Here is a 26822-nt window from a genome sequence, read left to right as displayed (position 1 = left end):
ACCTTGAAACTGGGAATAGGGGAGGAACAACCTGACTGGTTTTCATAGGGCTTTATAATTTTAGCCCCAAACTACTGTGCTCAGAAAGCCCGACTTAAGAACATGGTAATGAGATTCTTTGACCTGACTGTGTAGTTTTTCATTTAAAAAACAAATAAAAGAAAGCAAAAGAAAAAAGGGGGATGGGGGGGGGGGGATCTCTCAATATGTTCTCTCACTACACACCCAAGTCAAGTCCTTTGATTGCACAGAGTAGTGAGTGCCAGGTGATATAGAGCCAATCTGTTCAGCAATCACATAAGACAAGCCTGTACAGGTGTGACAAACTGGTGATGCTAAAGAAAAGGAATGCAAACTTAGACCAGCTTCTCCAACACCAAAAAAGGTCCTTCAAGTTACTCAATCATGCTTTCTCCTTTAAAAAAAAATGAAAAAAAAAAAGCAAAAAGGAAATCATAGGATCAAAAACTTTAGAGATGGAAAAAGACATCTCCTACTCTCTCCTATTACTGAGGAAATTGAGACCCAGAGTTTAAATGACCTACCCTCAAGTAATAAGTAGCAGAGCTGATGTTGGAACCCCAGATCCTTTGCTCCCCAATCTAGCACTCCACCCATTGGGCCATAGTGCTTGATTTCTTTCAGAGCCCATTCATCTCAATAAAAGTTTCAAAGACAATAACTAGATAAATTGTTACAAGCTTACAGATCTGGTCAACAATGAACAAAGTCAGTCACCGATGGAATAATTCTAGTCAAAACAAATTTTAATCTACAATATTAGTGCTAAATTTGTTCATTCTGACACTTCTATCAACCCAACTTTCTTACATACTTTAAACCTAATGAAATAAATACCAAGAATATACCTGAGGGGACTAGATGGCTCAGTGGATTGAGAACCAGAGCCAGGGAGGGGAGGTCTTGAGTTTAAATCCAGCCTCAGACACTTCCTAGCTGGCAAGTCACTTAACCCCCAATTGCCTATCCTTTACTGTTCTTTTTCTGCCTTGGAACTAATCAACAGTATTGACTCTAAGATGAAATGTAAGGGTTTTTTTTTTTGTTTTGTTTTGTTTTGTTTTAAAAGATACCTAAAGTGGAGGCAGCTCAGTAGCTCAGTGGATTGAGAGTCAGGTCTAGTGATAGGAGGTCCTAGGTTCAAATCTGACCAACACTTCCCAGTTGTGTGATCTTGGGCAAGTCACTTAACCCCCATTGCCTAGCCCTTACCATTCTTCTGCCTTGAAACCAATACACAATATTGATTCCAAGACAGAAGGTGAGAGTTTGAAAATATAGATAAGTGAATAAATAATTAATAAAAGATGCCTAAAGTAAAAAAGATAGTTCAAAATGTAACATGGAGGAAGGCAGAGGTAGAGGCAAGGGACAGTCTTCTCTGCCCCACCCCCAACAATGGTGATTATACAAATGAGTCTCTCACCTTTTTTATTATTACCTGGTAGCAGCATCTCCTTACCCCATCCCCATTTGCCTCAATGTAGCTCTAGTAGAGTCAAGCAACCAAGCCCTCAACCTCATCTATTCACTTAGAATAATTCCATTATTTAATGGCATTAGATAACAAGTGTCAAATATAATTAATCATAGCTTTCCTAAACTTGGGCAAGCCAGTAAGACTCCTTCCAAACCACAGCCCTTGCTGTAATCAAATGAGGTAGAAAAACATAATGAAAATTTAAGGGAATTAATTCTTTTATATGCTAAATTACTTTTTTATACTTGTTTTTGAAGGAGGTTCCTTCAGAAATATCCAAATAGGATGCTGTTTAATAAATATAATGGTAATCAACAATAGCTCCCATTTGTTAATATTTTCTTCCAGGCAATCTTGAAAGGTACATAGTATAAATATTCTTACTTCAATCTATAAATCAAGACTTTGAGGCTTAGAGAGGCACCCAATTATTAAATGTCAGACTGAGCACACAAACTTGGTTCTCTCCATTAGATTCTTCACATTTTCCATTGTTCCACCATATATATATATAAATAATTAAATCCTTACCTTCCACCTTAGAATCAATACAAAGTGTTGGGTCTGAGGCAGACAAGCTGCAAGGGTAGGCAATTGGGTTTAAGTGATATGCCCACAGTCACACCACTTACTTTTTATCTTTGGTTCCAAGATAGAAGAATGTAAAGGGTAGGGAATGGGGACTTAAGTGACTTGCCCAGGGTCACAGCTAGGAAGTGTCTGAGGCCATATTTGAACTCAGGACCTCCCATCTCTGGGCTTGGCTCTATATTCACTGAGCCACCTACCTGCCCCCACCAACTATATTTTACCTCCATCTCTGTTACTATAATCCAGTGACACTGGCTCCCTCATGTTCCTTGGACAAAACACTCCATTTCCCAACCCCAAGCACATTTGTCTGCTCTCTCCAGGCTTGGAATGCTCTCCCTCTTAATCTCTGCCTCCTGACTTCTTTAAAGATATCAGCTAAAATCCCACCTTCTACAAGATCTTCCCAGTCCTATTAATGCAAATGCATATCCATATCTGATATTACCTCCAGTTCATCAGATAATTGATATCCTGTGTGAATGCAGTTTGCACACTGCATAGTAGACTGTGAGCTCCTTGAAGGCAGAGCCTGTTTTTGCCTTTCTCTGAATCCTCAGCTCTTAGCTGTTTCACACTAACAACCAAGTTAGCAGATAAGAACCACATAAATGTAATCCAAAGTAGAATGTGATATGAATAAAGGAAGGGTCTAGACAGTCTTATATGAAGCTATCACTTTTAGTTGAGAGCTGAAGGAAATCAAGAAAAGTTTCATAGAGGAGATGTCATTTGAGTTGGACCTTGAAGGAAAGTTTTCAACAGGCAGAGATGTAGAAGGAATTTAATGCCAGGCATGGAACGAAGTCTTTGCCTAATTTAGACAAACCTTGTCAAGTCTGGCCAAGGGGCCAAGTGCAAGAAAGAGTAGCTGGAAAGTCATTTTAAATGCCAGGCTTTGGAGATTGCAATGATCCTGGAGAAAATAGGGGACCATTTTTTTAAACTGGGGAGTACTATGATCAAATCTATACATTATTAAGAAACTTATTATGACAACTGTGTAACTGTAAAGAAGAGAAACTGTAAAGCCTGAAAGCCAAGAAAGATGCTTATTATGACAATCTAAACTAAAAGTTCTGAACTAGAGAAATTTTTTTTAAAAAACCTCAGTTTCAAGAAGCATTCTGGAGCTAGGATCAAGAGGATTTGGCAAGTGATTTGTAGGGAAATTTGAAGGAATAGGAAAGAAGAGGAACGTTTAATTGGCTTAAAGATTTTGAGCATGAGTGGCTGAAAAGACAGTGGTACAGTAATAAAAACAGGGAAATTGGAAGGTGGGGCAAATTTTGAAGGGGAAGTGAGGTCAGTTTTGGTTATGAGACTTTGAAGTGCCAAGAAGACAAGCAAAAAGTAGGCATATAACTAACAGGAAATATAGAACTAGAGCTGAGGTAGAAAATTAGGAATATGTATGCCAATTTTGGAGTTACCTGAATAGATGTAATCATTTAAGTAATTGAAGTGAGAAAGACTGCCAATAGATTAAGAAAGAAAAATGAGAAGAGAACCAAGCTCTGATTTATATGTGCCCCATACATGTACCTATATATTATACATGTACATGCCTCCTCATTAGAATATATATTCTTTGAGGACAGGACTGAATCATTTTTATCTCTATATCCTCAGTGCCTATATAATAGTATAATAAATATTTAATTGATTGATACTCATGATTTGGATAAAGTAGGCAGTCCTTCCAATAATACAGATCATAATTCATCCAGACCTTCATATTCTGTATTATTTATCCATGGTCTTCCATAGATTTCCTTTTTTTAATCCTTTATCTTCCTTCTTTGATTCAATACTAAAATCAATTCCAACACATAAGAGTAGTAAGTGTTAGGCAATTTATAGTGTCTTGTCCAAGAACACAACTAGGAAATGTCTGATTCTCATTTGAACCCAGGACCTCCTATTTTCAGGCCAGTGTCTCTGCCCACTAAGGCAACTCTTCCATAGATTCCAACTCTACCCCTCTTCCATAGATTCTTCCCAAAAGAGCCACCTAATATGCTGAAGGCTTTCATTTAGATTCTTTTAACATACAGAGATAATACTTCAGCATATGACCTATCCATCTGTTGTCCTTTGCTACATGACCTACTTTTCCAATCATACATTTCCCAGATGATATCTTTCACTACCCATGGATGTACACCCGTCATTGGAACTGTGCTGCAACCTACTTACGTCCACCATCTGTTTCTCCATTGTCCTCTGGGTGACCCACAATTTTTTTTTTCAGAGACCGTGGTGTTCCAAAATTTGTGGCCATACAACATCACTGGAAGGCTATTGGTTTTAAAAATATGAATTTTTCTGGAAATATACTGTGTCTAACAATTGGGGAAATGACTGAATAAATTGAGATATATTCATATGCATACTGCATTATAAGAAAACAAGGAATATGAAGAATCCAGAGAAATCAGGGAAGATTTGTATTAACTGATGAACAGTGATGCAAGCAGAACCAAGAAAATAGTACATATTATGACCACAGTAACATAAAGGAAAACATTAAAAGATATCAGAACTTAGATCAATTCAAAGGTTAGTCTTGATTTCCAGAAGATTATGTAACATACTTCTTCAAGTGAATGAAGAACCCTCTTCAAGTAATAAACTACAGATGAGGAATGAGGCATATACGGTCACCCATGGTCATTGTGTCAGTTTTATCTTTGTTCTGTTATTGAAGGGGAATGGGTACAGTATTAAGAATAGATGGTGATATTTAAAGAACCATCAATAAAACACTTGAAAATGGGAATTTTCACATCACTGAATAGTGACTGTTAAAAAAAGTCTATACAATTTCCTAAATGCAATCTCCTGTCTACTCACAGATTTGTCACCCAGGTACAGGACCTCATCACTTCATGCCTGAACCATTTCAATAGCCTTTTAATTAGTTTCCCTGTCTGAAGTCTCTCCCCACTTAGATTAGAATCCACCTTGCACTCATCTTCCAAAGTAATTTTCCTAAAGTGCAAGTCAGACCCCTAATAGGGTCTCCTATTCCTTCTGAGATCAAATACAAAATCTTATGTTTGGCATTTACAGCCATTTATAACTTGGCCCCATCCTATCTTTCCATCTTATACTTTATTCCTCTATAGGAACTTTGAAATCCAGCAGTTGTTTTGTTTGTTTGTTTTTTGCTGTTCCTTGCACACAATACTTGCAATCTCATTACCTTTTTCACTGACTCAACTAATACTTAAGATTTTTTTCCCACACTACCTGGCTTTCTTGAAAACCTGGCTCAAATCTTCCTTTTTTGTAGGTCTTTGAAAGTATATTTCCTCTCCTACATTTTCCCTGTGCCTTCCCTTTGAGATTACCTTCCATCACTCTATATACACTATGTCTGCACATTGTCATTTATATATTGTCTCTCCCAGGAGACTGAGCTCCTTCAGAGCAGGGATCCTGTTCATTGCTTTCCTTGTGTGTATCTCCAGTGCTTATGTATCACCTAATACATAGTAAATGCTTTATAAAGGCTTGTTGACTGACAGTATACTTTCTTCTTCCTATCCAGCTCCTTTTATGTCTAAGCAAGAATACTAAAAACCTGTTTATCTAGGTACATATCATAGCCTAATAACAGGCATTCTTTTTCCTTCTCATTTTTCTTGGATTGAAATGAATCTTTTGAATGATTACAGATTTCAATGAGGAGCTACTATAGTATTCTAGGGCTTGGTGCAATCGGCATCGTATCTGGGTAAACTTAATATCTAAAGGACATCTAAATCTTTCTTTCACTTGATCTCTGTATAGCACACCCTCAAGACAGAAATTATTAGCTTTTGTGAGCATACATCTCCCTATTTTATGCCTCATTTGACAGAGGATCACTAAAAGCAATTATGCCTGTGCTTGCCTCTACTCAAGAAATTTCACATGATCTTAACATATATGCACAAGACATCTTTCTGAAAAGCCTTTAAGGCTACATTTTGCTCCATGAAATCAAATGTTTTATAATCCATCAACAGTGGGATTATGTATTCTCAGTAGCTCTCAGTCATGAATAGGACTAACATAGAGTCTGTCAAAGAAAGTTACTTGTAAAAGCCTCCTTATTCTAAATTTTCATTAAGGATACTCTCAAAGTATACACAAATCACTCTCAAAAATGAGTAAATAAAATAACCTTTCGATGCAACTGCCCCTCCATTTACCACCTACATTTCTCCAAGAGGCAGCTAAGTAGAACTATAATGAATAGAGTACCAGGCATGGAACTACAAGGACATGCATCAAAATTTGGCCTCAGACATTTACTAACTGTATGTACAGCTATAGGCAAGTCACTTAATTGCCCTCAACCTCAGCTTTCTCATTTATAAAATTCAGGGTAACAAGAACACCTACCTCCAGGGTTATTGTAATGATAAAATAAAGTATTTTTAAAGGGTTTTGCAAATTTTAAAGCACTACATAAATGCTTGATATCATCATTATCATTATCATCATCAACATCATCATCATTATCATCATCATCATCATCACAACCAAGAACTTGAAAAAGTACTGCCAACATAGAGGAGCTTGCCAAAGGGCCCCAAAATAGACACAAACAAGGTAGCAGCAGAACAATAAAATGTTTTGGGGGAAGCCTGAACTGTGTTACAAGCAAGAAAAGCAAGAAAAGTTTGGCTGAATGACTTTCTTGTTTTGGAAAGGTTGTATACTGCACAATTAAAACACTCAGTCCTAAGAAGATCAAGAGGACTTGAATTTATGCTTTTCTAAGACGTTGCCAACATTGATAGTCTCCGAACTGAAAGTACAGAACTATATTGAAAGAAGTACCAACTGGCAGGCTGATAGACCCAGAAAGGGTCCAGACTTTAAAGGGGAAATGGTCTTTACAAAAAAAATATGTGAGCAAAATGAAACCATAATTTAGAGGACCATTTTAAAAATTCAAGTTATTTTTCAATAAACATAACTTAATTTTCTCTCCCTTTCACCTTCTCTACATTTGAAAAAAAAAAAAGAACCTATGCTTTAGTAGCAAATATATTTAGTCAAACAAAACAAATACCCCAAATTGGTCATGTCTAAAAATATATCTACCAATCACTTTGTCAAGTGGGTAAAGAATGGGGAACATATTTCATCATCAGTCCTTGGGAACCATGGTTGATCACAGGAGTGATCCAAGAAATTTCTTAAGTTTAAATTTCAAAGTTGTCTGTCTTTCTAATACATTTATTCTATCAGTTCAGGTTCTGTTCAATTCACTATTGAATTTTTTATACAAATCTTTCCATGTTTCTTTGATGATACTGTTCCTTTGGTAATCTCTCATGACTCAATTGTATTTCACTATATTCACATACCATAGTTTGATCAACCATTCTTCAACTAGTGGAACATTCTCTGTTCCTAGGATCTTGATATTATGAAAGACCTACTATATATTTTATACATGAGTCCCTTTTCTTTTTTCTTTCATGTCTTTGAGGAATAGAGTAGCATTATGACTGGGGTAAAAAGGCATACACATTTTAATGACTGTGGGGACATGGTTTCAAACTGTTTTCTTAATTCATCAAATCTGGATTGGATTTGGCTGGATCAATTCACAGATACACTGTGTATTAATGTATCTGTTTTCTATATTACCTACAAATTTGTCATTTTCTTTATCATCTTCACAATTTAAAATGGGTTTGAGGGGAAAACTCAGATGTGCTTTAATTTGTATTTCTCTAGTTAGTGATTTGGAAGGTTTTTTTTTTTGTAAGGTCATTGACAAGTTTAATTTCTTCCTTTCAGAACATCCTGCCCATATCCTTTACCATGTCAATTGGGGAATAGCTCTTATTCTTATAAATTTGAATTAATTCTTTATATATTCTCTACCAGAGAAATGTACTTACAAATATTTTTAAGGAATAAACTAAAGAACATTATGTAATGTTCAGTCAAGAGATTAAGAATATTGAAATACATGCAGATAAAGGCAAAAAAGGGAATATTCTGTTTTATAAGATGAAAACACTATAAAGAAATTATTGGAAAGCATAGAGAGCAATGAATTGGATCAATGAAATGGAAAATTAAAGCTGCATAGCCCAGAGATATAAATACATAGATATACACACACACAGCAGCAACAGGATGAATAAAAGGGTACTATAACTGGAAGTTGAGATAGTTCTATAGATCATGTCCAATGTAAACAAAGGCACATGTGGCAAAACATCCAGAGGGGGTGGTAATTAACAAAATAATCAATCGTACAAAAAAGGGGTATAGAGAGAAAACAGGTAAAGTTCTAAGATCCTACCTAGCAAGGCAGTGACATTCAACAGAATATGATCTTTATTGATCTGAGATGATTATTTTCTAAAGATTTTTCAAATACACAAGTCAGCTGATTTGTATTTTATTTTATTTTTTATATTCTTGCTTTTTCTTTGACTTTTGTCACTTGCATAATAATAAATACAGATCTGTGTTTATGCAAAACTCAGTGTCAAGTTAAAAGTCTCAAAATTTTCTTGTGATTTTTAAAATATTTGTAATACTAAAACAATTTCTGACATTCTTCTAACTTTCAGATTTTTAAATTAGAATTTTATAAAGGACTTAATTACAGCTTCTATTTAAACTTATGCAATCTCCTTATTAACCTAGCTAAAGAACATTATTTTCTTTTAGCTATTACAAATAGTTTCCAGAGCAAAATAATATTAAAGAATAATTTTTAAAAGATCATCTGGGGTAACAGAGAAAACAATGGCACACATAATACAAAACACTTGAAATATCTCCAGTTAGCCTTTGGAATGCATTACATGTTATTTTGTTTTAGTTTTCTGGAAGAAGACATCTCTACAACCCTATTTTCCTTAGACTAATATTAAAATTAGGTTGCATTCCACAATTACACATTGACAAAAGCCATCCAGTCAACAAGCCATAAAGAAGTCCTATGCTGATTATTAAGAGAAGATGCTATCTTTAGTTTGGCTCTTTTCCATTCTAGAGCAAAGTACCAATAAGTTCTCTGGGTGAAAAGCAAGTGAAAATCAAAATAGCATCTGATTACAAGGTTAGTAATTTTGTAAATTAAAATATTTGTGGAGGCCAGTTCCAGAGGGTACAAGATTCTAAAGGAGTCAATAAAGAACATCAAATTTTCCCTTTTTGTGCCTTCACAGTTGCCCAACTAGTTAGAGTGGTGTGGTGTTTTTATTGCTTTCCTCCCAAATATTGGCTACTGCCAAAAGAGAAAGAAAACACCTATTAGACTACTACTAGAATGTTCATAAATCTATTGGGGCATATTGGTCAAAAATCTGTTTCTAAATCAATACAGGAAATACAAAATAGATTCAAAACAGGAGTACATTTATGTTTTTAAGCCCAGGAATTTTCTCCAAAAACTTCCATCCTAGATCCAGAACACCTAAACATGATTGAAGTAACAGAAGTAGCAAAAAAGGAGTATAGGAAAAAAAGGATTTAGTTTCACAAATGCTGGTTTTATTTGGCCTTTGTTTTTGTTTTTTGGAGATGCCTTTATACAACAAACTCAAATTAAATATATACAAAATAATTTTTAAAGCAATGTCATTTTTCTCTTCTAAGCAGGATTCACAAACTAAAACTTCACTCAAACTGTTAAGTGTAGCCTCATAGAAAGGAAAGAGTATGTTCAAGTCTTAATTGCAAGACTTCAGACAAGTCCCTCCACCTCTCTCAACTTCAATTTCCTCATTTAGAAATAGGTTATAATAATATTGTCACCACCTACCTTCAATGGACTATTGTCAGGTAAACTGTTGGACAAAACACTGGATCTTGCAATCAAAGACTTCCTGAGATAATTTACTAACTCTGTGTCTCTGTTTGTCACCTAAACCTCTCAAAGCTTCTAATCTGGCATCATCTACAAAATGGGAAAGGATGGGGATTCATAACATGACCTATCTCCCAGGGAGGTTGCAAGGATCAAATGAGACAATTAAGGTAAAGGGCTTGGCAAAATTTAAAATGATATATAAATATTAGTTGACATTATTAAGGTACTTAGTAAACCCAAAATGTTTAATAAAAGTGAATTATTATAATATGGATCCAGGGAATATCCCGATTATTCCTAGAGCATCATTCAACCTATTTAAATGCAAACTAATCATTCATTAAAAATTACATTCAATAAGCTGGCTCTTTTTGTTTTGAGGTTGTTGTTTTTTTTTGACTACTTGACATTTGGCAAATTTCTGAACAAACTCAGTATTTGAATGTAATAGCATATAACTGCACTATTAAAATACTGAATGAACTTAACTATTGAAAGACTTACACAACATAATTCAGAGTTAAGATAGAATAAACATAATGACACAATTACATATATTTTTTAAAACCTTTACCTTCTTAGAATGGATAAACTTTGCAGAAAGGCGATGGTCTCAAAAGGTACAGAACACTTTTTTGGACATGGCAAATATATAGATATTTGGCTTGATTACACATTTCTTTTTCTTTTTTCATTAAATGGAGCTACAATAATGTTACTGTTCTCTCTCCAAAAACAAAGGAAAGAGGGTCACTGAAGCATTTTTTTCAAATGTACAAAGAACAAAATGACATAAATAGAAAGAATGAAATCATGAATAAATTAGGTGAATATAGAATAGTATACCTGTCAGATCCTTGAGAAAGGAAGGAATTTAAAACCAAGCAAGAGAGAACATTACAAAAGGTAAAATGAATGATTTTGATTCCTTAAAATAAAAAGGTTTTATACAAACAAAACCAATGCAACCAAAATTAGAAGGAAAGCAAAGAATTGGGGAAAAAATTTTATAAAAAAACACCCACAAAGACTTAATTTCCCAAATATATAAGGAACTAAGTCAAATTGTTTTTAGAATATTTTTCCATGGTTACATGATTCATTATTTTTTTCCACCCCTCTTACCTCTCCCCTCCCAGAGCTGCAAGCAATTCCATTGGATTATACATATCATTGTTCAAAATCTATTTCCATGTTATTCATATTTGCAATAGTGATCCTTTAACACAGGAACTAAGTCAAATATACAAAAAAAACCAAGCCATTCCCCAATCAACAAATGGTCAAGGGACACAACTAGGCAGTTTTCACATGAAGAAATCAAAACTATCAATAATCACATGGAAAAGTGTTCTAAATCCCTCCTGATTAGAGAAATGTAAATAAAAACTTTGAGGTACCACTTCACACCTAGCAGATTGGCCAATATGACAGCAAAGGAAAGTGATAAATGTTGGAGGGGATGTAGCACTAATACAGGGCTGATGGAGTTGTGAATCAGTTCAACCATTCTGAAGGGCAATTTGGAACTCTGTGCAAAGGATTTTTTAAAAAAAATCTACCCTTTGACCCAAAAGAGATAATAAGGAAAAATACTTGTACAAAAATATTTATAGTTGTTCTTTGTGATGGTAAAAAATTGGAAAATGAGGGGGTGTCCACTGACTAGTGAATGGCTGAAAAAATTGTGGTATCTGATGGTGATGGAATGCTATTGGGCTGAAAGGAATAATGAGCTGGAGGATTTCCATGTGAACTGGAATGACCTCCAGGAATTGAAGCAGAGTGAAAAAAGCAGAACCAGGAGAATACTGTATAAAGAAACTGATGCATCATAGCATAATCAAATGTAACTGACTTTTCTACTAGCAGCAATGCAATGACCCAGGACAATCCAGAGGAACTTAGGAGAAAGAACGCTATCCATATCCAGAGAAAGAATTGTGGGAACAGAAACAAGAAAAACACGTGATCAATCACATGGTTCGATGGGGATATGATTGGGGTTTTCATGTTAAAAGATTACTCTACTGTAAATATGAACAATATGTAAATACGGTTGGAACAATGACACATGCATAACCCAGTGGAATTGCTTATCAGCTCCAAGACCGGAAGGGAAGAGGCGTGGGAAAAAATATTCTAAATCAATTAATTAAATGATTTTTTTTTTAGTGTACAAAGAACAGAAGGAAGTTTAGAAGCTTTGAAACACATTGATTTTATATATATATGTGTGTGTGTGTGTGTGTGTATTTTTAAGCAAGCTGTATATATTTGTAGTTTCATACATAATGCTATTTTTCTATTCTACTTTGAATATGGAAAACTATGTTTTGGTATTCCAAGTTCAAAATAAAAAATAAAATGAAGGCTATACTAAGAAACAACAAAAATTGGTCAATGACTAGGGGAATACTAATAATATGTTCAAAGCTAAAGGACACATCCTTTTCGTTCTCAACTAACTGTAAAAGCAAAAAATGTGTCCCTTCTTAAAATCAGGTGATTGGTGAATTTTGCTTAATTGTATTTTGGAGAATGTCTTGGCTATTTAAAAGTTCATTTTGTGAAAATACGAAAAAAATTATTTTTTTAAATGACCACAATAAGATTAATTACATGGTTAGTTGATTTTCCTTAACTTGGGCAAGTCATCAAGACAATCTCCTTCCAAAACTTGACCACTGCTATAATCAAATGTAGATATATTTTGTTGGGGTTTTTTGCTGTATCTCACTCATCTATACCTCTTTTTGAATTTTTCTGGATAAACATACTAGAGTGGTTTGCCATTTCCTTCTCCAGATCATTTTACAGATGATAAAACTGAGGCAAACAGGGTTAAGCCACTTGCCTGGAGTCACACAGCTAGTAAGTGTCTGAGGCCAATTTGAACTATCTTCCTTACTTTAAGCCTCAAGAACTAACTGCCCATTGATACCACTAACTAGCAACTCTCTAGGTCCCTGAATGAGAGAGCTTTCCATGGTACCTATTTTGAAACCTTTGGGACATTTTGGCCAGAATACATGCCATAAATTGATGTTACTATAGGCAAGCATGTTCGAATCTATCTGCAAGGAGTGTTTTAAATGTTGAAGTTAAAGCTTCATTAGACACTACAGTTAAAATGATCTGATGTATTTGTCTGATTAATTTTAGAAAAAACAACTCAAAATGTTAACCTATTCTACAAAACATTCTACAATTGTTCTGTTTGATCTTTACATAATTTATTGCTCATTATTCTGCATGTCTTTGCAATAGATATTGGCCAAAAGCAATTCCAACTTGATCTTTTAATAATTCCCCCCTCAGAGAAGAAATGTTTTTATATCGAATTCCAGAATTATGTCCCATAGGATTCAAATATGGCATACAAAATACATGAATCTTTTAAAGTATTGGAATAATTTTTCCCTACAGATATACATCTGTTCAAATAGATGCATACTAAATTTCTCACAAGTAGAAAGTATATGTTATATCTATAAATATATAGCAACACAAGTAGAAAGTATATGTTATATCTATAAATATATAGCGATAAGAAGGATTACAGATGATAGAGATAGTTAGATAGTTAGATGGCTCCAAAATAGAAAATAATTTCTCTCAAATAGATCTAAGTTAGAGGACAATGTTATTACAAATGTAGTACAGGTAAAAAGTCAACATACCATGCAGTCAATAATAACTCTTTCCCTCAAGAGTCTAACAAAGGTCAATTTGAGGCTTGTAACAGAAACTACCATTTGCAATACCTGCCTCTCAGATCTGCAGTTTACTGAATAACTTTGCTTGAATAATAAATAAATAAATGATGTCCCATTCCTAATTGCAATCTTTGAAAAAATAAATGAGGCAAAACTTGAATAAAAGTCTATTTAGCATTTTTCTTCTGCTAAAGCCAGTCAATTAAAACCATGTCACAAATGTGCAATGAACAAAAGCGCTAGTGAGTTGGCAAGGATTCTCTTAAGTTTCCCTAAGAACTCAGCTACAAGTCCAAGTTTATTTGCATGCTGATACAAAACACTTTTGGCAAAAAGACAACTATAAAATACTCTATCCACTGAGATATCTAACACCTCACAAGTAAGAAACCTAGCAATAGCCTATCCAAGTGAGAGAAGAAATGCTGGCTCAATGGCTGTAACCAATTCATAAGGAAGAGTTATTATTTATGGGTCAACTCCTTATCATACTACCATATTTTCCTATGAAGTATAGGGAAATATTTTTTAACTTGCCAGAATATGTAAAAAAAATCAGTAGACTGCCAAGTTTTCATTCCTGGTGTTACACAAATAGAATATACAGTTTAGTTTATAGGTTTTGACTCTTCTAAATACCCTTAGCATTTTTAGTACATGAACCAAGTTAATTAACACCTGAAAGAAAAAAAAGGGATCAAAATGTAAAGCCTCCTAAGTTGGCATCAGTTTAGTATATGGTTTCAGGCAAGCTGCCATCTCCCCTCATACTTCCTTTTCCTCAGCACCCAATGCAATGAAACTGTGATGATGGGAATGTAGATGAGCTTAGTGAATTGCAAAGACCATAGTTTTGCAACTTTGTATACTCAATATGGTACCAGCTCTGGCACATGGTGGTTGGAAATGCTCACTTCTTTCTACTAACTTTTAAGTATGGTACTCTACTTGGCGCTCCTTATATATCTATAATCAGGCCATAAAACAAGCCTTGACTTCATGAATTTTAGGAGTTCTAAATTTATTTATGTGTAGTTTTAGGTTACCATCATATATACAAGTCGACAACATTCTTACTGATGTTTTAGAACTGCAAGCTATGTAGATGGTGCTTCCCAGTTTTGTTGAATATTCAACTACCCTTAAAACAACACAAATAGGTTTTGATGCCATTTTAATATATTTACATTGTAAAACTAAAAAAAAAAATCTTTAAAATAAGTTTACCCAAGCACTATTATTTTTTATTGCTAAAATTTCTGATAGCACCATTGAATCACAAAATGTTAGAGTTAGAACAAACCTCGACTACTTGTTCCATCCCCACCCCCCCTCAGAAAATCCTTATTACATTACCAAAATATTTCCATAAAACCTTTGCTAGAGAACATTCATAAAGGAGGAACCCATTAACTTGTGAGGCATCCCATTCCATTTTTGGATCCTTTTGTTAAGAGATACTACCAGATACCCTAAATTTACTTCACTGGCATTTCTGCCAGTTAGTACCATATGGTCCAACCAGATAAGTCTAATCCCTCTCCCAAATGACAACCTTTAAAATATGTAAAGACAATAATGATGTCCCCACTGAACCCTCTTTTTTTATCTTAATAAATAATCCACAGTTCTTTCAACCAGTTTCCTATAGCATGGATTCAAGATCCTTCTTCAGCGCCCTTTCCTAGAATAATCTTCTACTGTTTTAACCTCAATACAATAAGTAAATTGCAATATGTTCTGAAATAAAAGTGGTATGGTAGAAAGAGAACCGACCTTGTGTCAGAAAACATTGGCTTGAGTTCCTAGCTCATATATTGCCTACCCATCTGACTTTGGACAAGTCCCTTATCTTTGTGAGTCTCATTTCCTTCATCTGTAAAATGAGTTTAAAATAAAATTCTAAGATCCTTTTCAGCTCTAAATCTTGTGATCGCTATAGAATATTGTATGTGGAGTTAAGTAATCTCCTGAAATTCCAGGAGACTCCAAACAATACAAAAGACTTTCAAAAAGAGAGTCTTTCCATTCCAGATCCTTTATACTATGTATACTTTATACTATTGACCTGTATATTCCTTTTGAAGCCTTATCTTCCATTATATAGACCTTGTAATTTAGCCACTTCTTTAAACACCCCCCAAACTTTCCAGCCTCTATACCTTTTTTCATGTTATTCCCATTGCCAGGAATGCCCTCTCCTACAATTCATCTCATCCCATCCAAATCTTATCCACTCTTCAAGGTTTAGCTCAAAAATATCTTATCTCATCCATGAGGAGTGGAAATAAAGACTTCATGAAGGTGGCTCTCCTTGCTTTGAACACCTACAAAAATCTCTTGATAGCATTTATCTTTTTCAGTCTATTATCATATTTATCTTTTGTATTTGTTTTCTCTCTCCTCCCCAAAGGAAGGGGATATTTATGTATTTTTATATCCCCAATTTTATACTTTGTTCCCATCAGAGTAACTCATAATTTGTTCTATTAAATTCTTTGGGGACAGCCTAATGGCTCAATGGAGATGGGAGTCAGACCTGGAGATGGGAGATCCTGCGTTCAGATTTGAATTAGACACTCCCAGTGATGTGATCCAGGTCAAATCAGTTAACCCCAACTGCCTAACCCTTACCACTCTTCAGCCCTAGAACTGATACTTAGTGTCAATTCTAAGAGAGAAGGTAAGAATTAAAAACAAAACAAAACACAAAAACACAATTCCTTGATCACCTTAGCCACTACAAGACAAATGTGGCATATATGCCGCTTATTTCAGAAGCATATTCCAGCACTCAGGACTGCTCTGACAACAATAGCTCAAAGACTAAAATTCAACTTCGTAAGATTTACTAAAGTTTCTGCTATGTGTAAGGAGCACTATGGGGTAAAGAAACATGGTTGGGAAACCTCACATAAATTCTGCCTTTCCTCTAAACAATCACCCTAGTGCAAATATCAATATGGAAATAGGTCTTGAACATGTAAAACCCAGTGGAGGGAGGAGGGGAGGGAAAGAATATGAATCATGTAACCTTGGAAAATTTTTCTTAATTAAATAAAATTTTTAAAAAATAAAATAAAAATAAATTCTGCTTTTGCTGCACTCATAACATTCAACTAAACAATTTGGCCAAATGGAGGATCCCCTTTAACAGATTAGAGCTGCTCAAACAAGTATTTAACCCAAGCATGACAAAGACTGCATCAATTGTACATTAAAAGGTGTTGCCACAGCACCAAGAAAGAATGTAAGAAGGGAATTCCCCGAGGGTCCAGCAAATCAGCTTGGCCTTAAGACCCCACCAATCAGAAGCCGACTACTCCCTTTGGAAACAGGCAGACTAGAGTCCAGGGAAACTGCTCAGGAATCTCTGCTGTCCTGTTAGAGCTTATAACATATTTGGGGGAGAATGGTATAGACAATGTGGCAGCACAGAGGTCGTGGAGTGTTATGGATAGAAAGCTTGCCTTGGAGTCAGTAAGATCTGAGTTCAAGTCCCACCTTCCACATACTATGTGATCCTGAGCAAGACAATTAATGTCTCGGTGGTCTAGAATAGCACTTTCATAACTTTTGTTCTCAAGACCCATTTCCACTTTTAAAAGTATTAAGAATTCCAAAAGCTTTTATTTATGTAGGTTATATCTACTGATATTTATATTAGAAATGTAAATAAACTGATTGTAAATTATATTTAATTTATCTCAAAACAGCAATGATAAAATATTTCATTTTAACACAACAACATTTTCATGAAAAATAAGTATTACCTAAAACAAACAAACAAAAATAGAATGATTTGAGTTTGGTTTTTACATTCTTGCAAATCTTTCAAATTTCTGCAAATCTCATGTGAGATTGAATAGAAGACAGCAAAATTCTCATCTCTGGTTCTGCATTCAATCTATTGTGATATGCTATTTTGGTTGGAATACATGAAGAAAATCTGGCCTCACATAGATATATTAAAGTTGGAAAGGGGAGGAGTATTTTAATAGCCTTTTGAGGTAATTGTGGATATCCATCCAAAATTATATCCAAACTTAACAAGCAGTGGTTTCTTAATTCAGATTCCAAAAATCTTATCAATGAAAGAATGAATGAGAGTGAAAAAGGAAAATAGCATTGTGGGCTAATTTGAAAAATAGTGTTGACATCTTGGATCCACTGGCAAACTCAGACCACACTTTGGAAACCTCTGCTCTAGAGATCTTTCCAATAATTTAAGTTTTAGAAAAAGCTTATTATCAGCACTGGTAGAGAGAGGTCCTTATCTGAGAGTTCTCCAGATCAGTGAAATCACAGGGCTTATCCCTATTCCTATGACATGGGTACAAGAAAGCAAAATACCAGACAGACTACCTAAGGGAAATTAATAGCTCCAACATGCTCTAGGTAAGACTAGGGAAGGAATGCTTATTTTGAGCAGAATCAAGAGATAAATATATACACTGACTACAAGATTGTTGTGGATCACTTTTTAAAAGGCTTCTATAATTCTAATTAATAGAATGATAAAATCAAGTTTAGGCATACATTTTCAGATTACAATTAAAATAATTGTTTTCTTCCCCTAAACTTATTTGTTACTGGGGGAGGCTTTTATTGGGAGAGAGGGCACTGTGGAAAGGATTCAGGATAGCAATCCAATTTTTTATTTAAAAAAAAAATATCAGTGAAGCACAAATAGTAAGAAAAAAGTAGATGGAAGTTCAAAAAAAGACACAGGCAGGAAAGGCAAGGCTAATAACTACCATTTTTAAGTTGATGTATTACTTTAAAAAATAATATTTACATGGTTTCATATAGAATCATCCTTTTCTAGTACTTTGTATATGGAAATGTTTAGATGTTTGTAATGATAAAAATTCTTGTTTAAGGCATACCAAGTTAGGAAGTGTTCCTGTTATGAGGGTAAAATAAATTTGAATCAGATGGCACCTTAGAGGTCATCTAATCCAAACTCTTCAATTAACATAAAAGGAAACTGAGATTTGGAGAGGATAAGTGATTGCCCAAGGTCAGAAAGGGTCTGAATCCATGCCCTATGGCTCCAATTCTGTCACTCTTTCTACCTCATCCAAAGAAAGATAAAAATGTCCATGAAGACAAATGACCCAGCAAAGCTGCCCCCACTCACTTCAAAAAAAGGCCAATCCAGTTCATCCTATGTTTTAGAATTAAATTCAAAAATTTTAAGAAGTCTACTCTTATCCAGGGCCTTTGAACCCAAAAGATCCCAAATATACTCATTCCTAGTGTGTTAGGAATTTAGTGTCTCCTAAAGAGGTTAGGCCATTTCTGGAGTCTGTGGCATCTCCTATCTAGGTGCTAAGTGGCTCAAACGGTTATAATTCTAATCACCAGAATTCACTCACCCTAAAATTGACCCATTTCCTCAAGGTCAGCCTAAAAACTACACTTAAGGTCAGAGTGGAGCTTTTCTCAGGTATAGACAAAAACTGGAAGGGATTTTAAGATAAAAGGGTCAAGGCAAAATTTAGTGAGTCATTCATCTCCTGGGGTACTTCTAGGTTATACTACTATTATTAAAGCTAGGCACCTCACATTTTAAGAAGGCAACTAACTGGGAATGGGGCCTCATTCATACTAAAACATTCCTCTAACAGCAGGGTGTTTGCTAACACCAAACTAGTGCATTTAATACTCACTCAAAATGCCTCCTAATGAATCACCAACTACCATTTCCTGTAGCATTTCCTTTTCAAGAACTGACCAAACCTGATTTAGGATAGGTGAGGGATGTGTGAATAAAATTCTTGAATAAATCACACTCTATCTTATACAAAGATGAAGCTTCAGATCCACCCTTTGAAGAGCCTACATGGCACAGAATTGTTTTTTTTTCCCAAAGGCAGGATGGATTTTTCTCTGAATCATTCATATTCTACCCTGCACCTTTTAGAAATTAACCTCCTTTCCCTGAAGTTTCCCATCAAATCTAATGTATAACTTAAAAGAAAACTGATAGTTTTTATTTCACAGTACGCTAGGTATGGTAGAATTTGGGTACCAATGCTCTCTAATTATGCAGATTCCAACCAATCAAATGATGTTCTCTGAAATATCAACTACACGGTGAAATTATATATACATACGTCTGTACATAGATATGATATAAAATATGGTTAGCATGTAATAGCTTGAGCCCTATCCTCACACCTGTATCAGAGGTGTCCCAATGTATTGCATTATCTGAGATCTGACACGTTCAATTTATCTTTATCCAGTTCATGAATAAACTATTTGAGATTTCCCTAATCTCTAGATTCACTTGTAAAAGAAGTTAGTCATACCAATTTCAGGTTACAAATTTCCTTACATAGTATTCAGGTTCTGTATTTTGTTAACCCCTTTCATTAGAGGACCTTGTTAAGTATGCTTTACAGGCATTCTCTCCTGAATTCTTAGGATGCCTCTCAGAAGGAAGATGGTATACTATTACTACCTTCAATTTGCTAATGGTAAAACAGAGACCCCGTCAGACTTACCATGTCCACACACTATATATATATATATCCAAGAACAAATGCTAGCTATTTAGGAAAACTTAGAACCAAACAGTTTTCTTTCCCTTTCTCCCTCAGTCCACATAATATAAATGAAGCAAATATTTGTTTTAGTGTTTGCTATGTAAATAAAACCCTCTGCCATCACCCGAGCTTGGGCTTGGGGTTGCTGGACTCAAAAAAGAAAAATGCCTTTCACAAAGACATTTGTGTCACCAGATGTCTCCAAACATACCACCAGAAAGGGCAAATGAGCCTGGGGGAGAGTGGAGGGATAAGTGAAAAAAATTTTAATTTTAATTTAATTTAATTTAAGATATTTTGAATACAAAATTCAAGCATGATTACCTTGAGAGCTACCAGGAATTGTCTAATTTCAAATGACTAAAGGTATATTTCCAGAAAAAGATCAAGTTACAATGCATGCTACTGTACTATCAGGTAAAACATAGCTTCTAACCTTTTTCTCCCAAAGTGATGATCCTGGGCAAATCACAGGCACATAGGATCAAAGATGCCCAGAATCCATTTTATAAATGGCTAAGATCCAGAAGTCATAGGACCATAGGTCTAAAACTGAAAAACCTCAAGAGACCATCTTATTCAACCCCTTCATATTGCAGATGAGAAAACTGAGGCCAAGAAAATTTGAGTGACTTGCCCAGTCATAAAGGTAATAAGCCTCAGAAGGAGGATATGAATGCAAAACTTCTGACACTAAAGCCAAAACTATGACATTGTCTCAGTCTTTAAAAATTTGAATTCAGCAAAGCACTATGGACTTTTTTTAAACTAGAGATAATAATCTTTTACCTAAGCTTTTTATTAAAAACTTACAATGTGCCAGGCACTGAGCTATACAAAGAAAGATACAGACACACAGACACATCAGTCCATGCCCTCAAAGAGTTCACATTCTAAAGGAGAAGACAACATGTAAATAACTAGATGCGTACAAGATAGATAGGATGGAAGGTAATGTCAGAGTTTTGGAAGGCAGTAGGGGAGGGGAAAAGGGAGAATGGAAAGTCTCCTTCAATGATGGGATTTGATCCCGAAGAAAATATAATATATGATTTATCACTTGTGTATATGGGTTTATGATTTGGGGTTTTGGTTTTAAAAGATTACTCTTTAAAAAATGAATATGGAAATAGGTTTTGAGTGATAATATATGTATAACCCAGTGTAATTGCTTGTCATCTCTGGGAGTAGGGGAGGGAAGAGAGGAGAGAGACAAGGAATCATATAACTATGGGAAAACTTTTTTAAATTAAATTTAAATTTAAAAAATCAAAGATGGGATTTGAGCTGAGTCTTAAAGGAAGCAGTCTTGAAGAGTCAGAAGTGAGGGGGAAAGGAAATTCCAGGTTTAAGTATCAAACAACATCTTCAGGTTCAACTTTAAAAGCCATGCGTTTGGGGGCACCTAGGTGGTTCAGTGGCTAGAGCCAGGCCTGGCAACAGGAGGTCCTAGGTTCAAAAATGACCTCAAACACTTCCTAGCTATGTGACCCTGGGCAAGTCACTTAACTCCCATTGCCTAGCCCTTACTGCCTTAAAAGTCAACATGTAATATTCTACAATAGAAGGTAAGAGTTTTTTTTTAATAATAAAATAAATTCCATGGTTTTATTAAAATAAACTATATAGCTTCACTACTATAAATTCACTTAATACATAAATGTATTCTCTAATATAGGAATGAGTCATCATCAAACCCAGCTTTAAGCAGGAAAAAATACAAAGAACATCCTCTGAAAGTTTTAGTGTTTCTATATGATTACAAAATTAAAAAGAACAGCTCTTTTAGCAGAATCTCTTTATGTTTTACTACCTGCTAAGAAAAAAGGTAGTTTTACACAATCCAAACAGAAATTTCAATGCCATTCATGGATCCACACAGTTTTCAGCATAATTAAGTTCTATTCTTTAAATGACTCTACAAAGTCTAAAAGTTTTTGGAAGTTGGTTACTAATCCTGCTATTTGCACTACTAGCTGGTAAGCATCAATTCCAAATCAAACTCAGAAACAGCTACAAAGACACACAAAAATTAGTTTTCCATACCTAGATAAAAAAAGAGAGAGACAGAAATAAATAATGTCATGCCAACTATGGGTCAGGGCAGGTCAGTGGCTCAGTGGATAGAGCACTTGTCCTGAAGTTCAGAAGAGTCATCTTGAGTTCAACTCCAGCCTCAGAAACTTATTAGCTTTATGATCCTTGGGCAAGTCACTTAACCGTGTTTGCCTGTTTCCTCTTTTATAAAATGAGTTGGAAGACTAGCCTCAGATACTTCCTAGCTCTGAGACCCTGGACAAGTCACTTAAACCCCATTGCCTAACTCTTACCACTCTTCCACCTTGGAACCAATACTGAGTATTGATTGATTCTACAATGAAAGGTATGGGTTTTTGGTTTTTTTAAGGAGTTGGGAGAAGAAAAAATCGAATCACTCTAGTATCTATGGAGAAAACCCCAAATGGAGTCAAGAAGAATGAGACATGACTGAAATAAGACAAAAAACAAAGGGTCAAACTAGAAGTGTTCATTGGAAACTTAAGTGATTAGAAATAACTTAATTTCCATCTATAAAGCAGGTAGAGTGACCACATGCAAATTTTGGAACACTGAGCTAAGGAATGAATAAGGAACATTATCTGGGATAGTTTGGGAATAGGGATTTCATATATTTGATTTCATTTATAATTCCCAGATGAGGATACTATTTGTGTCGATGGCAGGTTGGCACCTTCTCTATACTTAGTCTTAAAATTGCCTTGGGGCAGGAAGGTGGCTCAATGGATTGAGAGCCAGACCTAGAAATGAGAGGTCCTGGGTTTAAATTTGGCACCAAATACTTCCTAAATGTGTGACCCTGGGCAAGTCACTTTGCTCCCACTCACTAGTCCTTACTGCTGTTTTTCTGCCTTAAAACCAACACAGTAAGTGTTTAAAAAAAAGAGTTGCCTTGCCACTGAGAAAGTAAGAGACTTGCACAGGGTCACAGAGCCAGGTCTTCCTGACTTCATGGCTGCCTTTCCAATATATATTTTGCTTTTCTTAAAATAATTCAACTGTGACATAACCATTACTCATTTCTCCAAGACCCTGAGTTAAGATAGAAAGATGGAAGAAATAGTATATTACCCTACCTGCATGACTGCAATGAAGCATGTGTATTTTCATTCTAAACTTTACCTTTAAAGTTCTAACTGATGGCCACAAGAATTTATGGGAAATTAAAGAATAAAGAAAAGTGAACTTCCAAATAGTACTCTAAAAGTTCTTGCCATCTGTAAGTACACCAGGTTTTACTGATTGTTTCACCACCTCCTAAAGTTCCCTAGAATGAGAGCATCTGCAACAGGTAAAGTAGGAGAGATATAAGTGAATATACAAGGTTACTTTGAAAAGGTAGAGTGGGCTATTGTGATTCTCTTCTTCTGCCCATAATTTTCTTTTTGGCAGTAATACCAAACTGAATTTAAAAGTGGTTTATGCTTTTCCAATAAGAATACAATGAGATACATCATGTCTCATTATACTACCACAATCAAGTGTACTTTAAACAATGTACTTATGCCTTTCTATGTACTGTTGCATTTTATTAAAAAAAAAAAACAATAGACCAATGTATATACATGTGGCAGTCTTACAAAATAAAAAACAAAGTTTACTAATCAGGAATACTCCCTAAGGATATAGACCATGTGGGACACTGATGATTAAAGTTGATAAGATATAAATTTGCACACAATACACACAGGTTCAATGTAAAAGCATTTTATTACTGTCAATATTCTTTGAAAGGATCCAACTAATTAAACTTAAGATGAGATTTAACTATTTTGCCTAACAACTATGGTCTCTTTTCTAGGTTGTACATAAATTCAAAACTGTATTAAGTAAGTCTCCCAGGGGAATTTCCCTCGGTTGCCACACCTTCACAAAGATATAAAAAGCCTTATAGTCACATTTGGGTAATTTGGATAACAAAGCAATATTCCTTCCTAGACTATAGTCACTTCAAGCACACAAAGTTAGGAGTCACATGAATTCTTCCGGCAGTGGGGTGGAAGGAATGTGGAGAAAACCAGTAAGTCACCTTCAAAAAGCTGCTGGTAGCCAACAATTTTTACATTTTAAAAGGAACTTTGGCCCTAGGTTAAGCTCTAGCTAAAGCCTCCACTTAGAAATCAACCCGTAAACTATTTTAACTTGGGAATTGCTTTGTATAAATATAATTCAGCAAAACAAGAAACAGTAAATTCAAATGGTTCTTTTAATCTTATCTTGGAGTTGCAGAGGAACAAGGAATTTAAACAAGTTTCCTGGTGTTTGTTGTTGTTTTACAGGTTCAACCCAAGTATAATTCTCCAAAAAGCAACCCAAATCACCACCAAATTGCCAGAAAAAGTTCCTTCTGGTGAACTGAAAGCAATGAACAATGAAAAAAAATTCTGGAGCATTACTTGGAAAGAAAAAAAAATTAGGTGTGCTCTACAGATCTGATAAATTAAAGTGCTCACCATAGTAGGAACTTAGTAGTAAATATTTGTATATTAAGAATAAGAAGCAGTAGTTTGCCTCAACAGTTTCTAGTTTGGGCATGCGAAGAGGGGGAGCCTATGAATTTCTGATTCATTGCAAAAAGTCTTTTTCTCCCTCTTCTACCCTCTCCCCCCATCTCACCCCATGTCTTTGCTCCTGAGCACTAAGAACAACTTGTTGCCTTTCCAATACAGGTGCAGGTCACTGACAAGGAGGAAGGGGGAAAGGTGTAAAGGGCAAAACCGTAGGTCAATATCAGGGATAAGAGGAAATAGAGATGGGTGCCCCTGGAAGGGGGGTGGCCGCAAGGACGTTGGGACCCCACCCCATAGCGGTAGACATCAGGAGCTAGGAACTCGGGCACAAATCTCATGTATCTGATAAAAGAAAATCAAAACCTGAGTCCATGGTGGAACTTAATTTTTACAATCACCTATTTGTTCCCTTTAATTAAAATAAAATTCACAAGTCATGCTAACGTCGGATATAATGGCTTTACTCCTGTTTTACATCCCCGTCTCCTGGGAAAATCTTGAACAATTCCCCCCACTAACACTGTAGATTAGTTCAATAGGCATTAATAGTGATCATTAAATATCATTGTACTATCACTGTTGTCATGAGGTAGGGGAAGAAGGAGGCGCGCAAAGTATCAGAGCACAGAAGCAAACCCAGCTTCAGGAAACTTCTGGAGTTCATCACCCAGTCAGTACCCAACCCTAGTCAAAAATGATCATCTTGAGCCAGAATTTCCTTCCCTCCCCCGCTCCTTCCCAACCCTAAATCTTCGCTTAGTTCCTGAACGCTAGCTTACCTTCGTAATGATGAGAGGCTCTCCGTGTTCTTTCCCTCCTTTCAAGGTGAATCCCCAGGGAGCCCCTCCAGTCAACAACACTTCCACCATTCTGTGCCCGTCCGTCCCCCTGGGCTCCAGGACCATCATCAGAGCCGGTTGTGGCTGCCCCGGATCCGCGAACAAGGGGTTGAGCCGGGGATCTTTGTCTGGGAATCGCTCCTGCCGGCTGCCTCGGAGCTCCGCGTTCTCCATGGCGCTCGGGAGGCGCAGCGGCAGCGAGGGCTGGCCTCCCAGCCCCAGCGCCCTTGAGCAACTGCCCGCCGGACTAGGAGCCGCGGAGCAATGACCACCAGTCCCAGCCAGAGTCCATGAATGGTGCGCGTAACCACCACTCCCCCCTCACCTCTCAACCCCTCCGTCTCCGGCTTCCCTCCCCCTCCTCTAGCTACTCCTCCTCCTTTCTCCTGGCCCAGATCCGGTTTTATTTGGCCAAAAGAAGGGAATGAAGAGATGGAGGGGGAGGAGGAAACTGAGGGTCTGGATAGAGCTGCTGGCCACCGAGAGGAATTTGCAAACTTGAGCAGCAACTTCTGGAAAGCGTGGTTAACTCATAAAAGCAAAGGCTGGGGGTGAGGGGGGAGGTGCGTGCCAGCGCGAGTGTGAGTGTGAATGTGAGTGTGTGTTCGTGTCAGTTGCAACTCCAGGGCTACCGCGTCTGTTCTTCAGGCGGCGAGGGCCAACTAGCTGCGAGGGGGAGGGGAACCGAGGGACAAATAGCTGGGAGGGGGAGGGGGCAAAATCACAAAGGGGATTTAGCTATTGCTCCGGAGGCGGGCGGGGTGGGAGCTGGAAGGGTACTTAAGCCAGTTTCCTTAACTTCTTTAAAATCCAACTTTTCCTGTAGGCAATTGAACTCTCCTCCCCAAGGGGGATTATCGATAACTTCTTCCTCCCTCACTGCCTAGGACTGCCGAGTCCAGGTCCACTGGAACCCTGCTCTCTAGTTTTCCACGTTTTCCCTACCATCTGCCGTGCGCTGAGACTTCTAGGGTTCTAGGGACTGCTGCCGCTGCCTCCACCTCAGATCACCCTAGGTCATCAGTACCAGAGGGCAAGAGAAAGGCAGGTGGAGCGTGCCAGGTCTCCGGCCCACCCTCTTCCTCCTCGGAGCTTTTCAGCCACAAGTGGCAGAGCCAGCCTAGGCATTAGAAGAGGATTGATTAAGCTGTAGGCAAAGGACCTAGAGATAAGACCCCATCCCACTCCACCCCTGCTCTCTGCT

The 26822-nt window shown here is 36.4% G+C and overlaps 1 protein-coding gene across 2 annotated transcripts in view; it reads right to left on the bottom strand.

Annotated features, from left to right (window-relative positions):
- Positions 1–26262, bottom strand: part of SHROOM2 (shroom family member 2) — a 236421-nt gene extending 210159 nt beyond the window's left edge. For both annotated transcript variants that reach the window (XM_056808024.1, XM_056808025.1), the window contains exon 1: positions 25559–26262. In XM_056808024.1, coding sequence (XP_056664002.1) covers positions 25559–25792 — 234 coding nt within the window. In that variant the 5' untranslated portion in view covers positions 25793–26262. The remainder of the gene's footprint in view (positions 1–25558) is intronic.
- Positions 26263–26822: the final 560 nt, after the last annotated feature.

Source organism: Monodelphis domestica, chromosome 8 (genome assembly GCF_027887165.1).
Source record: "Monodelphis domestica isolate mMonDom1 chromosome 8, mMonDom1.pri, whole genome shotgun sequence".
Taxonomy (NCBI): domain Eukaryota; kingdom Metazoa; phylum Chordata; class Mammalia; order Didelphimorphia; family Didelphidae; genus Monodelphis; species Monodelphis domestica.
Note: the sequence above shows the minus strand (reverse complement) of the source record. Positions and strands in the feature narration are given on the sequence as shown.